This window comes from Abramis brama (assembly GCF_963993115.1).
Source record: "Abramis brama genome assembly, chromosome: 24".
Classification (NCBI taxonomy): domain Eukaryota; kingdom Metazoa; phylum Chordata; class Actinopteri; order Cypriniformes; family Leuciscidae; genus Abramis; species Abramis brama.
In genome coordinates, this window is record NC_139986.1 from 30,349,036 (window position 1) to 30,361,535 (window position 12,500).

The following is a 12,500-nucleotide window of genomic DNA, read 5'->3' on the forward strand; positions in this document are numbered from 1 at the left end:
GGGAAATTGCCAGGCAGCTTGGTGAAAAAAGGTCCACTGTTGGAGCAATCATTAGAAAATGGAAGAAGCTAAACATGACTGTCAATCTCCCTCGGACTGGGGCTCCATGCAAGATCTCACCTCGTGGGGTCTCAATGATCCTAAGAAAGGTGAGAAATCAGCCCAGAACTACACGGGAGGAGCTGGTCAATGACCTGAAAAGAGCTGGGACCACCGTTTCCAAGGTTACTGTTGGTAATACACTAAGACGTCATGGTTTGAAATCATGCATGGCACGGAAGGTTCCCCTGCTTAAACCAGCACATGTCAAGGCCCGTCTTAAGTTTGCCAATGACCATTTGGATGATCCAGAGGAGTCATGGGAGAAAGTCATGTGGTCAGATGAGACCAAAATAGAACTTTTTGGCCATAATTCCACTAAACGTGTTTGGAGGAAGAAGAATGATGAGTACCATCCCAAGAACACCATCCCTACTGTGAAGCATGGGGGTGGTAGCATCATGCTTTGGGGGTGTTTTTCTGCACATGAGACAGGGCGACTGCACTGTATTAAGGAGAGGATGACCGGGGCCATGTATTGCGAGATTTTGGGGAACAACCTCCTTCCCTCAGTTAGAGCATTGAAGATGGGTCGAGGCTGGGTCTTCCAACATGACAATGACCCGAAGCACACAGCCAGGATAACCAAGGAGTGGCTCTGTAAGAAGCATATCAAGGTTCTGGCGTGGCCTAGCCAGTCTCCAGACCTAAACCCAATAGAGAATCTTTGGAGGGAGCTCAAACTCCGTGTTTCTCAGCGACAGCCCAGAAACCTGACTGATCTAGAGAAGATCTGTGTGGAGGAGTGGGCCAAAATCCCTCCTGCAGTGTGTGCAAACCTGGTGAAAAACTACAGGAAACGTTTGACCTCTGTAATTGCAAACAAAGGCTACTGTACCAAATATTAACATTGATTTTCTCAGGTGTTCAAATACTTATTTGCAGCTGTATCATACAAATGAATAGTTAAAAATCATACATTGTGATTTCTGGATTTTTCTTTTTTTTTAGATTATGTCTCTCACAGTGGACATGCACCTACGATGACAATTTCAGACCCTCCATGATTTCTAAGTGGGAGAACTTGCAAAATAGCAGGGTGTTCAAATACTTATTTTCCTCACTGTATATAAATGAACTAAATGAAAAACTTTTTTGAGTGTGTGTGTGTGTGAGTGTGTGTGAGAGAGAGTGTGTGTGTGAGAGAGTGAGTGTGTGAGAGTGTGTGTGTGTGTGTGTGTGTGTGTGTGTGAGAGAGAGTGAGTGAGTGTGTGTGTGTGTGTGTGTGTGTGTGAGAGAGTGAGTGAGTGTGTGTGTGTGTGAACTGTGAATCACACTCACCTCGCTCAGCAGTTCAGAGGCGTGTCTGGCGTGTTGAGTCTCAGTCGTCTCGGGCAGAAGAGAGTACAGACTCACAGAGGCCTCTTTCTTGGCCTCCTCCTTGTATTTCCTCTGAAATGAAAGCGAATGTTGACGCCTTGATCCTGAGTCACGGCTGACACACGGCTGACACACACACGGCTGACTCACAGCTCACACACACGGCTTACACACGGCTCACACACGGCTCACTCACGGCTGACTCACAGCTCACACACACGGCTCACACACACGGCTCACACACACGGCTCACTCACACGGCTCACACACACGGCTCACACACACGGCTCACACACACGGCTCACTCACGGCTGACTCACGGCTCACACACACGGCTCACTCACGGCTCACACACACGGCTCACTCACGGCTCACACACAGCTCACACACAGCTCACACACACGGCACACACACACACGGCTCACACACGGCTCACTCACGGCTGACTCACAGCTCACACACACGGCTCACTCACGGCTCACACACACGGCTCACTCACGGCTCACACACAGCTCACACACACGGCTCACACACACGGCTCACTCACGGCTCACACACACGGCTCACTCACGGCTCACACACACGGCTCACTCACGGCTCACACACACGGCTCACACACGGCTCACTCACGGCTCACACACACGGCTCACTCACGGCTCACTCACGGCTCACACACACGGCTCACTCACGGCTCACACACACGGCTCACTCACGGCTCACTCACGGCTCACACACACGGCTCACTCACGGCTCACACACGGCTCACTCACGGCTCACACACACGGCTCACTCACAGCTCACACACACGGCTCACTCACGGCTCACACACACGGCTCACACACGGCTCACTCACGGCTCACACACACGGCTCACACACACGGCTCACACACGGCTCACTCACGGCTGACTCACAGCTCACACACACGGCTCACACACGGCTCACACACGGCTCACACACGGCTCACACACGGCTCACTCACGGCTCACACACACGGCTCACACACGGCTCACTCACGGCTGACTCACAGCTCACACACACGGCTCACTCACGGCTCACACACACGGCTCACACACGGCTCACTCACGGCTCACACACACGGCTCACACACACGGCTCACACACGGCTCACTCACGGCTCACATACAGCTCACACACACGGCTCACACACACGGCTCACACACACGGCTCTCACACACGGCTCACTCACGGCTCACACACACGGCTCACACACACGGCTCACACACACGGCTCACACACACGGCTCACTCACGGCTCACACACGCGGCTCACACACGCGGCTCACACACACGGCTCACTCACGGCTCACTCACGGCTCACACACGGCTCACACACGGCTCACACACACGGCTCACACACACGGCTCACACACACGGCTCACACACACGGCTCACACACACGGCTCACTCACGGCTCACTCACGGCTCACTCACGGCTCATGTGAGCGCAGTACCTGACTCAGGAGGTCGGTGGCGTCTCTGGCGTGTTGCGTCTCCAGAGTCTCGGGCAGCAGTGAATACAGAGCGCTGGACGCCTGCTTCCTCCCGGCCTCTTTATACTTACTCTGAAAACACACAAACACACTGATGAATCATGGGTAATCAGGTCTCACTGTACTGAGGCCCAAACCTGCAGACATTAAAATTAAATAAACAATGATAAAGAAATTAATGTAATAATAGAGGAATAAATAAAGGAATGAATGACTTGATAAAACATGATTAATTCATTTTTACTTAAATTTAATCCTCATTTGTATCACTAAATTAGAGCTATCAATGAGCTCTGGACCAATGACACGCAGGAGCTACACAAGGACCGCCTCCCTCATTACATGTTTACATTTTTAATTTCTGCAGGTTTGGACCTCTATTTCACTGTATATTTAATGGGTTAATGTTCTTTTCTTCATCATATGAGCATGTGAGTGTTGGACATGTCTCTATAAGAGCTGTCAATCATTACATTATAATTTTATTAAACGCAGTATGTGCAGAGTAATCAAATTAATAGCATACATTAGTATTTGCTGGAGATAAAGACAGTATTAGCCGTGTTTCCACTGCCAGGGCCCTGTGTGACTAATGTGCAATCCTGACACGAGTTAATTCATTATGATCAATGTATCACTTTTTATTGTAAACCTGTGGTAAAGCATCGATGCTTGAGTTTTAAATCTTTAAGTAAACAACTTTCTTTCTGATTAGTTTTCAGATAAAACTTCCATTTGTTGGTGAAATGATGGGTTTGTGTGACGCTGTTACGGTGGGAACGCAGCAGGTTTAGGGCTCGGTGTTCCAGGCCCGAGGCTATCGGCCCCGCCCGCCCCTTTAAAGCCCCGCTCGCACCGGCCCCACAGTGGAAATGAGTCATTCTAATATATTGTGATAATATACACTAATATTGTGAGATACTGAAAAGACAAAAAGTGTCTTTAAAGTGTCTTGTAACTGAAACACAGTTTGACCCGGGGTTAAAGGTGGCCTTGGCCCTGGTTCAGCGCAGTGAGTGTGTGTTTGCTCACGTGGCTCTGCATGTCGGTCAGCGTCCGCACGAGCTGTGTGTGTGTGGTCTCGGGCAGCTGGGAGTACAGGCAGACGCAGGCGCTCCTCCGGCCCTCCTCTCGGTATCTGTTCTGGGAAACACATCGGCGGATGTTAGCGATGCTCCCGTGCGGAGGAAACAGTGTGACTAGGGTTGGGAATCGGATACTTGTTATAAAATTAAAATTTCGATTCCTCTCATCGATTCCTTTGTGAGCATTTCAATTTGACTGTTCTTATGCGCTGCACACACATCTAAAACACGCTCACAGAAACAGTGATTTTAAACCGTTCGAGTGCGAGACTCTGTGTTCTGCTGCACGTGTGTCACTGCATTGGGTTAGCCTAATATTCCTGCAGCCGTCTCTATAATAACACTGATATTCCTGCTCTATAATAACACTGATATTCCTGCTCTATAATAACACTGATATTCCTGCTCTATAATAACACTGATATTCCTGCTCTATAATAACACTGATTAAACAACAAAAAGAAAATTTACTCGTTCTTCACTGAATCACTTTTGTTAATAAAGTGCAGAGTTATTGTACATTTGATTACAGTTTCTGTTCCTGAATACCTGAAAATCTTAAAACACTGTTTATTTCAATCATATCTTTGTATCTATTTGTTGCGATTGCAAATTTTTCATTTGATCTTTTTTAATTACTGAGTGTTTACTTGTTTTTAATAATGCTTGACATTTATATTAGCAATAACTAAATGCGATTGATATCAAATTATTTTTTTATTTTTTTACCTTATTGGAATCGAAATTAGGAATCCATAAAATTAAAACGATGCCCAACCCAAGACCTGTGTGTGAGGAGTGTGTGTGTGTGATGTGTGTGTGTGACTGTGTGTGTGTGTGTCGTGTGTGATGTGTGTGTGTGAGTGTGTGTGTCGTGTGTGTGTGTGTGTGTGTGTGTGTGTGTGTGTCGTGTGTGATGTGTGTGTGTGAGGTGTGTGTGTTGTGTGGTGTGTTGTGTGGTGTGTGTGACGTGTGTGTGTGTGAGGTGTGTCGTGTGTGTGTGTGTGTGTGTGTCGTGTGTGATGTGTGTGTGTGAGTGTGTGTGAGAGGTGTGTGTGTGTGTGTGTCGTGTGTGATGTGTGTGTGTGAGTGTCGTGTGTGTGTGTGTGTGTGTGTGTGTGTCGTGTGTGATGTGTGTGTGTGAGGTGTGTGTGTTTTGTGGTGTGTTGTGTGGTGTGTGTGACGTGTGTGTGTGTGAGGTGTGAGGTGTGTGTGTTTTGTGGTGTGTTGTGTGGTGCGTGACGTGTGTGTGTCGTGTGTGATGTGTGTGTGTGAGGTGTGTGTGTTGTGTGGTGTGTTGTGTGGTGTGTGTGACGTGTGTGTGTGTGTGTCGTGTGTGTTGTGTGGTGCGTGACGTGTGTGTGTGTTGTGTGGTGTGTTGTGTGGTGTGTTGTGTGGTGCGTGACGTGTGTGTGAGGTGTGTGTGTGGTGCGTGACGTGTGTGTGTCGTGTGTGATGTGTGTGTGTGAGGTGTGTGTGTTGTGTGGTGTGTTGTGTGGTGTGTGTGACGTGTGTGTGTGTGTCGTGTGTGTTGTGTGGTGCGTGACGTGTGTGTGTGTTGTGTGGTGTGTTGTGTGGTGTGTTGTGTGGTGCGTGACGTGTGTGTGAGGTGTGTGTGTTTTGTGGTGTGTTGTGTGTGTGTGAGTGTGTGTGTCGTGTGTGTGTGTGTGTGTGTGTGTGTGTGTGTGTGTGTCGTGTGTGATGTGTGTGTTGTGTGGTGCGTGACGTGTGTGTGTGTGTGTCGTGTGTGATGTGTGTGTGTGAGTGTGTGTGAGGTGTGTGTTGTGTGTGAGTGTGTGTGAGGTGTGTGTTGTGTGTGTGTGAGTGTGTGTGTCGTGTGTGTGTGTGTGTCATGTGTGTTGTGTGGTGCGTGATGTCTGTGTGTGTGTGTGTCGTGTGTGATGTGTGTGTGTGAGGTGTGTGTGTTGTGTGGTGTGTTGTGTGGTGCGTGACGTGTGTGTGAGGTGTGAGGTGTGTGTGTTTTGTGGTGTGTTGTGTGTGTGTGAGTGTGTGTGTCGTGTGTGTGTGTGTCGTGTGTGATGTGTGTGTGTGAGTGTGTGTGAGGTGTGTGTTGTGTGTGTGTGAGTGTGTGTGTCGTGTGTGTGTGTGTGTGTGTGTCGTGTGTGATGTGTGTGTGTGAGGTGTGTGTGTTGTGTGTCGTGTGTGATGTGTGTGTGTGATGTGTGTGAGGTGTGTGTGTTGTGTGGTGTGTTGTGTGGTGCGTGACGTGTGTGTGTGTGTGTTGTACTTCGCTCTGCAGCTCGGAGACTTTAGCAGCGAACTGAGTCTGTGGCGTCTGCGGGAGCTGAGAGTAAACGCTGGACGACTGGAGCTTCTTCCCTTCTTTATATCGGACCTGTAGAGCAGAAACACAGATGAGTGTGTGTGTGTGTGTGTGTGTGTGTGAAGCTCGTGAACACCTCGCTCTGGATCTCGGTGGCGTCTCTGGCGTGTTGTGTGTCTCTGGTTTCTGCGAGTGTGTGATACAGAGACGAGCTGCTCTCCTTCTGAGCCGACTCTCTGTATTTGCTCTGAAACATCAATAAACCTGAATTAATATTCAGTAATATCACTGACTTCACCGCACTGACACTGGATGAGAACTAACTTCAGCTGAACTGAATAAAGACTCTCTTGTCTTCTGTAGAGCCGCTTCACAGCTGAAGAGACTCGTCTCATGTCTCAAGTTCACATCATTGACTGGTTTATTACCGTGTGTGTGTGTGTGGGGCTGCGGTGGGACGATCTGTGTAAAGGGTTAGGGTGAGTGTGTGTGTGAGGCTGCGGTGGGACGATCTGTGTAAAGGGTTAGGGTGAGTGTGTGTGTGAGGCTGAGGTGGGACGATCTGTGTAAAGGGTTAGGGTGAGTGTGTGTGTGAGGCTGGGGTGGGACGATCTGTGTAAAGGGTTAGGGTTAGGGTGAGTGTGTGTGTGTGAGGCTGCGGTGGGACGATCTGTGTAAAGGGTTAGGGTTAGGGTGAGTGTGTGTGTGAGGCTGGGGTGGGACGATCTGTGTAAAGGGTTAGGGTTAGGGTGAGTGTGTGTGTGAGGCTGGGGTGGGACGATCTGTGTAAAGGGTTAGGGTTAGGGTGAGTGTGTGTGTGTGAGGCTGCGGTGGGACGATCTGTGTAAAGGGTTAGGGTTAGGGTGAGTGTGTGTGTGAGGCTGGGGTGGGACGATCTGTGTAAAGGGTTAGGGTTAGGGTGAGTGTGTGTGTGAGGCTGGGGTGGGACGATCTGTGTAAAGGGTTAGGGTTAGGGTGAGTGTGTGTGTGTGAGGCTGCGGTGGGACGATCTGTGTAAAGGGTTAGGGTTAGGGTGAGTGTGTGTGTGAGGCTGCGGTGGGACGATCTGTGTAAAGGGTTAGGGTGAGTGTGTGTGTGAGGCTGCGGTGGGACGATCTGTGTAAAGGGTTAGGGTTAGGGTGAGTGTGTGTGTGTGAGGCTGCGGTGGGACGATCTGTGTAAAGGGTTAGGGTTAGGGTGAGTGTGTGTGTGTGAGGCTGCGGTGGGACGATCTGTGTAAAGGGTTAGGGTTAGGGTGAGTGTGTGTGTGTGAGGCTGCGGTGGGACGATCTGTGTAAAGGGTTAGGGTTAGGGTGAGTGTGTGTGTGGGGCTGCGGTGGGACGATCTGTGTAAAGGGTTAGGGTTAGGGTGAGTGTGTGTGTGAGGCTGCGGTGGGACGATCTGTGTAAAGGGTTAGGGTTAGGGTGAGTGTGTGTGTGGGGCTGCGGTGGGACGATCTGTGTAAAGGGTTAGGGTTAGGGTGAGTGTGTGTGTGAGGCTGCGGTGGGACGATCTGTGTAAAGGGTTAGGGTTAGGGTGAGTGTGTGTGTGAGGCTGCGGTGGGACGATCTGTGTAAAGGGTTAGGGTTAGGGTGAGTGTGTGTGTGAGGCTGCGGTGGGACGATCTGTGTAAAGGGTTAGGGTTAGGGTGAGTGTGTGTGTGAGGCTGCGGTGGGACGATCTGTGTAAAGGGTTAGGGTTAGGGTTAGGGTGAGTGTGTGTGTGGGGCTGCGGTGGGACGATCTGTGTAAAGTGCTGTAGAAATAAAGCTGTCCAGAAACTGGTTATCAGTCATGAACATGTGTGTGTTTCTGAGCGACTCAGAGTGTGTAACAATAGCCTCACTATCAGCAGCCGGAGATACAGAAGCGTCTGAGGCGCACACACACTGAGGATATGGACGCGTTTCAAAACATGTTCACATGTGTGTGCATCACTGTCTGAAGATGAGGAAGAGGAGGAGGATGAAGAGGATGAGGAAGAGGATGAGGAAGAGGATGAGGAAGAGGAAGAGGAAGAGTGTATCACCTCACTGATGAGCGGCGTCACCTCCTTCACAAACTGTGTGTGCAGCGTCTCAGGAAGCTGAGAGTACACACACTGAGACAGATCCTCCTGAGTCTCTCTGCGGTACTGATTCTACAACACACACACACACACACACACACACACACACACACGTGAGATCGGTTACCTGGCTCTGTAGTTCACTCTGCTGAATTAACGGTGTGTGTGTGTGTGTGTGTGTGTGTGTGTGTGTGTGTGCGTGTCGGTTACCTGGCTCTGTAGTTCACTCTGCTGGATTAACGGTGTGTGTGTGTGTGTGTGTGTGTGTCGGTTACCTGGCTCTGTAGTTCACTCTGCTGGATTAACGGTGTGTGTGTGTGTGTGTGTGTGTGTGTGTGTGTGTGTGTGTCGGTTACCTGGCTCTGTAGTTCACTCTGCTGGATTAACGGTGTGTGTGTGTGTGTGTGTGTGTGTGTGTCGGTTACCTGGCTCTGTAGTTCACTCTGCTGGATTAACGGTGTGTGTGTGTGTGTGTGTGTGTGTGTGTGTGTGTCGGTTACCTGGCTCTGTAGTTCACTCTGCTGGATTAACGGTGTGTGTGTGTGTGTGTGTGTGTGTGTGTGTCGGTTACCTGGCTCTGTAGTTCACTCTGCTGGATTAATGGTGTGTGTGTGTGTGTGTGTGTGTGTGTGTGTGTGTGTGTGTCGGTTACCTGGCTCTGTAGTTCACTCTGCTGGATTAACGGTGTGTGTGTGTGTGTGTGTGTGTGTGTGTGTGTGTGTCGGTTACCTGGCTCTGTAGTTCACTCTGCTGGATTAACGGTGTGTGTGTGTGTGTGTGTGTGTGTGTGTGTGTGTGTGTCGGTTACCTGGCTCTGTAGCTCACTCTGCTGGATTAACGGTGTGTGTGTGTGTGTGTGTGTGTGTGTGTCGGTTACCTGGCTCTGTAGTTCACTCTGCTGGATTAACGGTGTGTGTGTGTGTGTGTGTGTGTGTGTGTGTGTGTCGGTTACCTGGCTCTGTAGTTCACTCTGCTGGATTAACGGTGTGTGTGTGTGTGTGTGTGTGTGTGTGTGTCGGTTACCTGGCTCTGTAGCTCACTCTGCTGTTTGGCGAACTGTGTCTCCAGAGTCTCCGGCATCAGTGAGTACAGACTCGACGATCCCTCCCTCTTCCCGTCCTCTTTATATCTGACCTGTGTGTGAAAATAACCTGCTGATAACCCTGTGACCCACGATCACATGACTGAACGAGTGTGGGGGTAAGCTGAGCCACACCTCGCTGCAGGCCTGCGTCTGCTCTCTGGCCATCCGCGTCTCCGGAGTCTCCGGCAGAAGAGAGTAAAGAGACGAGGAGTTTTCCTTCTCCTTATACTTCAGCTGGAACACACACACACACACACACACACACATACACACACACAATATAGAATTTCAAATAGAAAGCTTTTGTAACATTAAATACTACCGTTCAAAAGTTTGGGGTCAGTACGATTTTTGATTGTATTTTTTTTTCCATCAAGGATGAATTAAATGATAAAAAGTTACAGTAAATACATTTATCGGGCTCTATCCCACTCCCAGCACAGCGGACTTTGTACACGACGCATGAATCATTCCTATTTCTCACCCGACGCGCAGCGGACTCTTCCCTCCACAGACGCACGTCTGTAAATTAGGGAATGAACTTGCGCTCCCGGGGGCGGTTCAGCGAGAGAGGAGGCGTGATCCGGCGCAAACTTTCCCTGGTGCTATTCTGCAGTTTCAGAAAACAATTCCGCCACTGACCAGGAAAAGCCTCGTCTAAAGTCAGTGTTGCTCGTGTTACTCAGAGGCTGTTTTAAGGGCGCATGCTTGGCCATAATGTAGCGTGAGCACAACACACACACACTTTGCTTCTCTCATCTACACACAGTTGCCATTTTTGCAAACCATACATTATTACAAGGAAAAATATTCCACACGAGGGAAATCATTGTTGTGTCCATGAAGATGTAGAAATATAGGCATAAATCTATCTTACACATTTACCCAAATTATCATACGCCTGTTTAACCGAAGCTAATCTGGGTGTGTTTCTCCATCCCCAATGTCACTCTCTGTGTTTTACGGCCCTGACGAGAGCGTCGGTCTCCTCGGCTGTGAACCGCTCCTGGCTAATCCGCCGGTATAATAGCAATCCGCCATGGAACAAGCGCTCCTCTGCTCTTAAAGGGAATGTGAGATGAGGCTCTGATTGGTTTATTTCACGTTACGCCCAAACCACACCTATGAGTAATGAAGCGACTTCAGACCAACACATGTTAGATTCGCGTCGGAGAGTCATTTATCCCGCCGGTATAATAGCAACAAGCCAGATTGTTTAGATAGTTCATTAACTAGTGCTCAGATCTGATGATGATGAAGATGATGAAGAACGTCACCTGACTCTGGATCTGAGCGGCGTCTCGAGCGTGTCGAGTTTCTGGAGTTTCTGCGAGCTGATGGTACAGAGATCTGCTCATCTCTTGCTGAGCGTCAGCCTTATACTTCACCTGCACACACACACACATCAGCCTTATACTTCACCTGCACACACACACACACACACACATCAGCCTTATACTTCACCTGCACACACACACACACACACACACATCAGTCTTATACTTCACCTGCACACACACACACACACACACACATCAGCCTTATACTTCACCTGCACACACACACACACACACACACACACACACACACACACACACACACACATCAGCCTTATACTTCACCTGCACACACAAGAAAAATATGAGTTAATAATATTGAGGAGAGGCTCTTCCACTACAGGTAACACTTCCTTCAGTAGTTTAGTTGGTATAGGATCTAATAAACATGCTGTTGTTTTAGATGAAGTGATAAGTTTATTTAACTCTTTTTGTTCTATAGTTGTAAAGCACTGTAATTGTTCTTGCGGGGGGAAAATTGAGGCTGAATTATAAGATGCGTTTGAGGATTGAACGTTTACAATTGTGGTTCTGATGTTTTCTATTTTCTCAGTGAAGAAGTTCATGAAATCATTACTACTAAACTGTAACGGGATATTTTGTTCGGGTGACGTCTGTTTATTTGTTAGTCTAGCCACGGTGTTAAATAAAAACCTAGGATTGTTTGGGTTGTTTTCTATTAGTTTGCGGAGGTGCTCAGCCCTGGCCGCTTTTAGGGCCTTTTTATAACGTGACATACTGTCTTTCCACGCGATTCTAAAGACCTCTAAATTAGTTTGTTTCCATTTACGCTCTAAATTACGGGTTTCTCTCTTTAGAACATGCGTAGTATTATTGTACCATGGTGCTTTACTTTTCTCCCTGACCTTTTTTAATCTAACGGGTGCAACAACATCCAATGTTCTAGAGAGAATGGTGCTCATAGTGCTAGTTAGTTCCTCTAGTTCATCTGTTTGTTTGGGTTCAGGCAGCAGCTGAGACAGATCAGACAAGCAACTCGAGAAATTATCTATGGTGGATGGAAGGATTGATCTGCCTGGTCGAAAACGCGGCGCCGCATGACATATTACAGCAGTACGTAATATGCAAGTTACCAAGTAATGGTCAGTGACATCATCACTTTGTGGAATGATATCTATATCGGTTGGATCGGTTCCATATGATATAATTAAATCGAGTGTGTGATTAAGACGATGAGTTGGTCTGGTGACGTTTTGCTTGACCCCAAAGGAATTTAATAAATCTATAAACGCAGCCCCTAACGCATCATTTGGATTATCTACGTGTATGTTAAAATCTCCAACAATTAATGCTTTATCTACATTGACCAATAGATCTGAGAGAAAATCTGCAAACTCTTTTAGGAAATCAGCGTAAGGCCCAGGCGGTCTATATACGGTAGCCAAGGCTAGAGATAATATGGATTTTTTTCTAACATCTAAGAGCGTAACATTTAGTACAAGTATTTCAAACGAAATAAACTTATAACCCGTTTTCTGAGTAACATTGAGAATATCTCTATAGACCGCTGCAACACCGCCGCCACGACCAATCAGACGGGGTTCGTGCTTATAGGAGTATCCTGATGGAGTAGACTCATTTAGACCGAAATAATCATTAGGTTTAAGCCAAGTTTCAGTAAGGCAAAGTACATCGAAGCTATTATCCGTGACTATTTCATTTACAATAACTGCCTTAGGTGTGAGTGATCTA

General features: G+C 48.2%; 1 protein-coding gene across 4 annotated transcripts in view; it reads right to left on the reverse strand.

Moving 5' to 3' along the window:
• LOC311075876 (uncharacterized protein) overlaps positions 1-12,500 on the reverse strand; it is a 61,190-nt gene that overhangs the window by 23,604 nt on the left and 25,086 nt on the right. For all 4 annotated transcript variants that reach the window (XR_014604585.1, XM_084103548.1, XM_084103549.1 and 1 more), the window contains exons 39-47: positions 10,728-10,838; positions 9,583-9,684; positions 9,390-9,500; positions 8,328-8,438; positions 6,435-6,545; positions 6,263-6,370; positions 3,962-4,072; positions 2,891-3,001; positions 1,381-1,491 (exon numbers count right to left, since the gene is read on the reverse strand). Coding sequence is in view for 3 of the 4 variants with exons in the window: in XM_084103548.1 (XP_083959674.1) it covers positions 1,381-1,491; positions 2,891-3,001; positions 3,962-4,072; positions 6,263-6,370; positions 6,435-6,545; positions 8,328-8,438; positions 9,390-9,500; positions 9,583-9,684; positions 10,728-10,838 (987 nt within the window). In the remaining variant the exon portion in view is untranslated. The remainder of the gene's footprint in view (positions 1-1,380; positions 1,492-2,890; positions 3,002-3,961; positions 4,073-6,262; positions 6,371-6,434; positions 6,546-8,327; positions 8,439-9,389; positions 9,501-9,582; positions 9,685-10,727; positions 10,839-12,500) is intronic.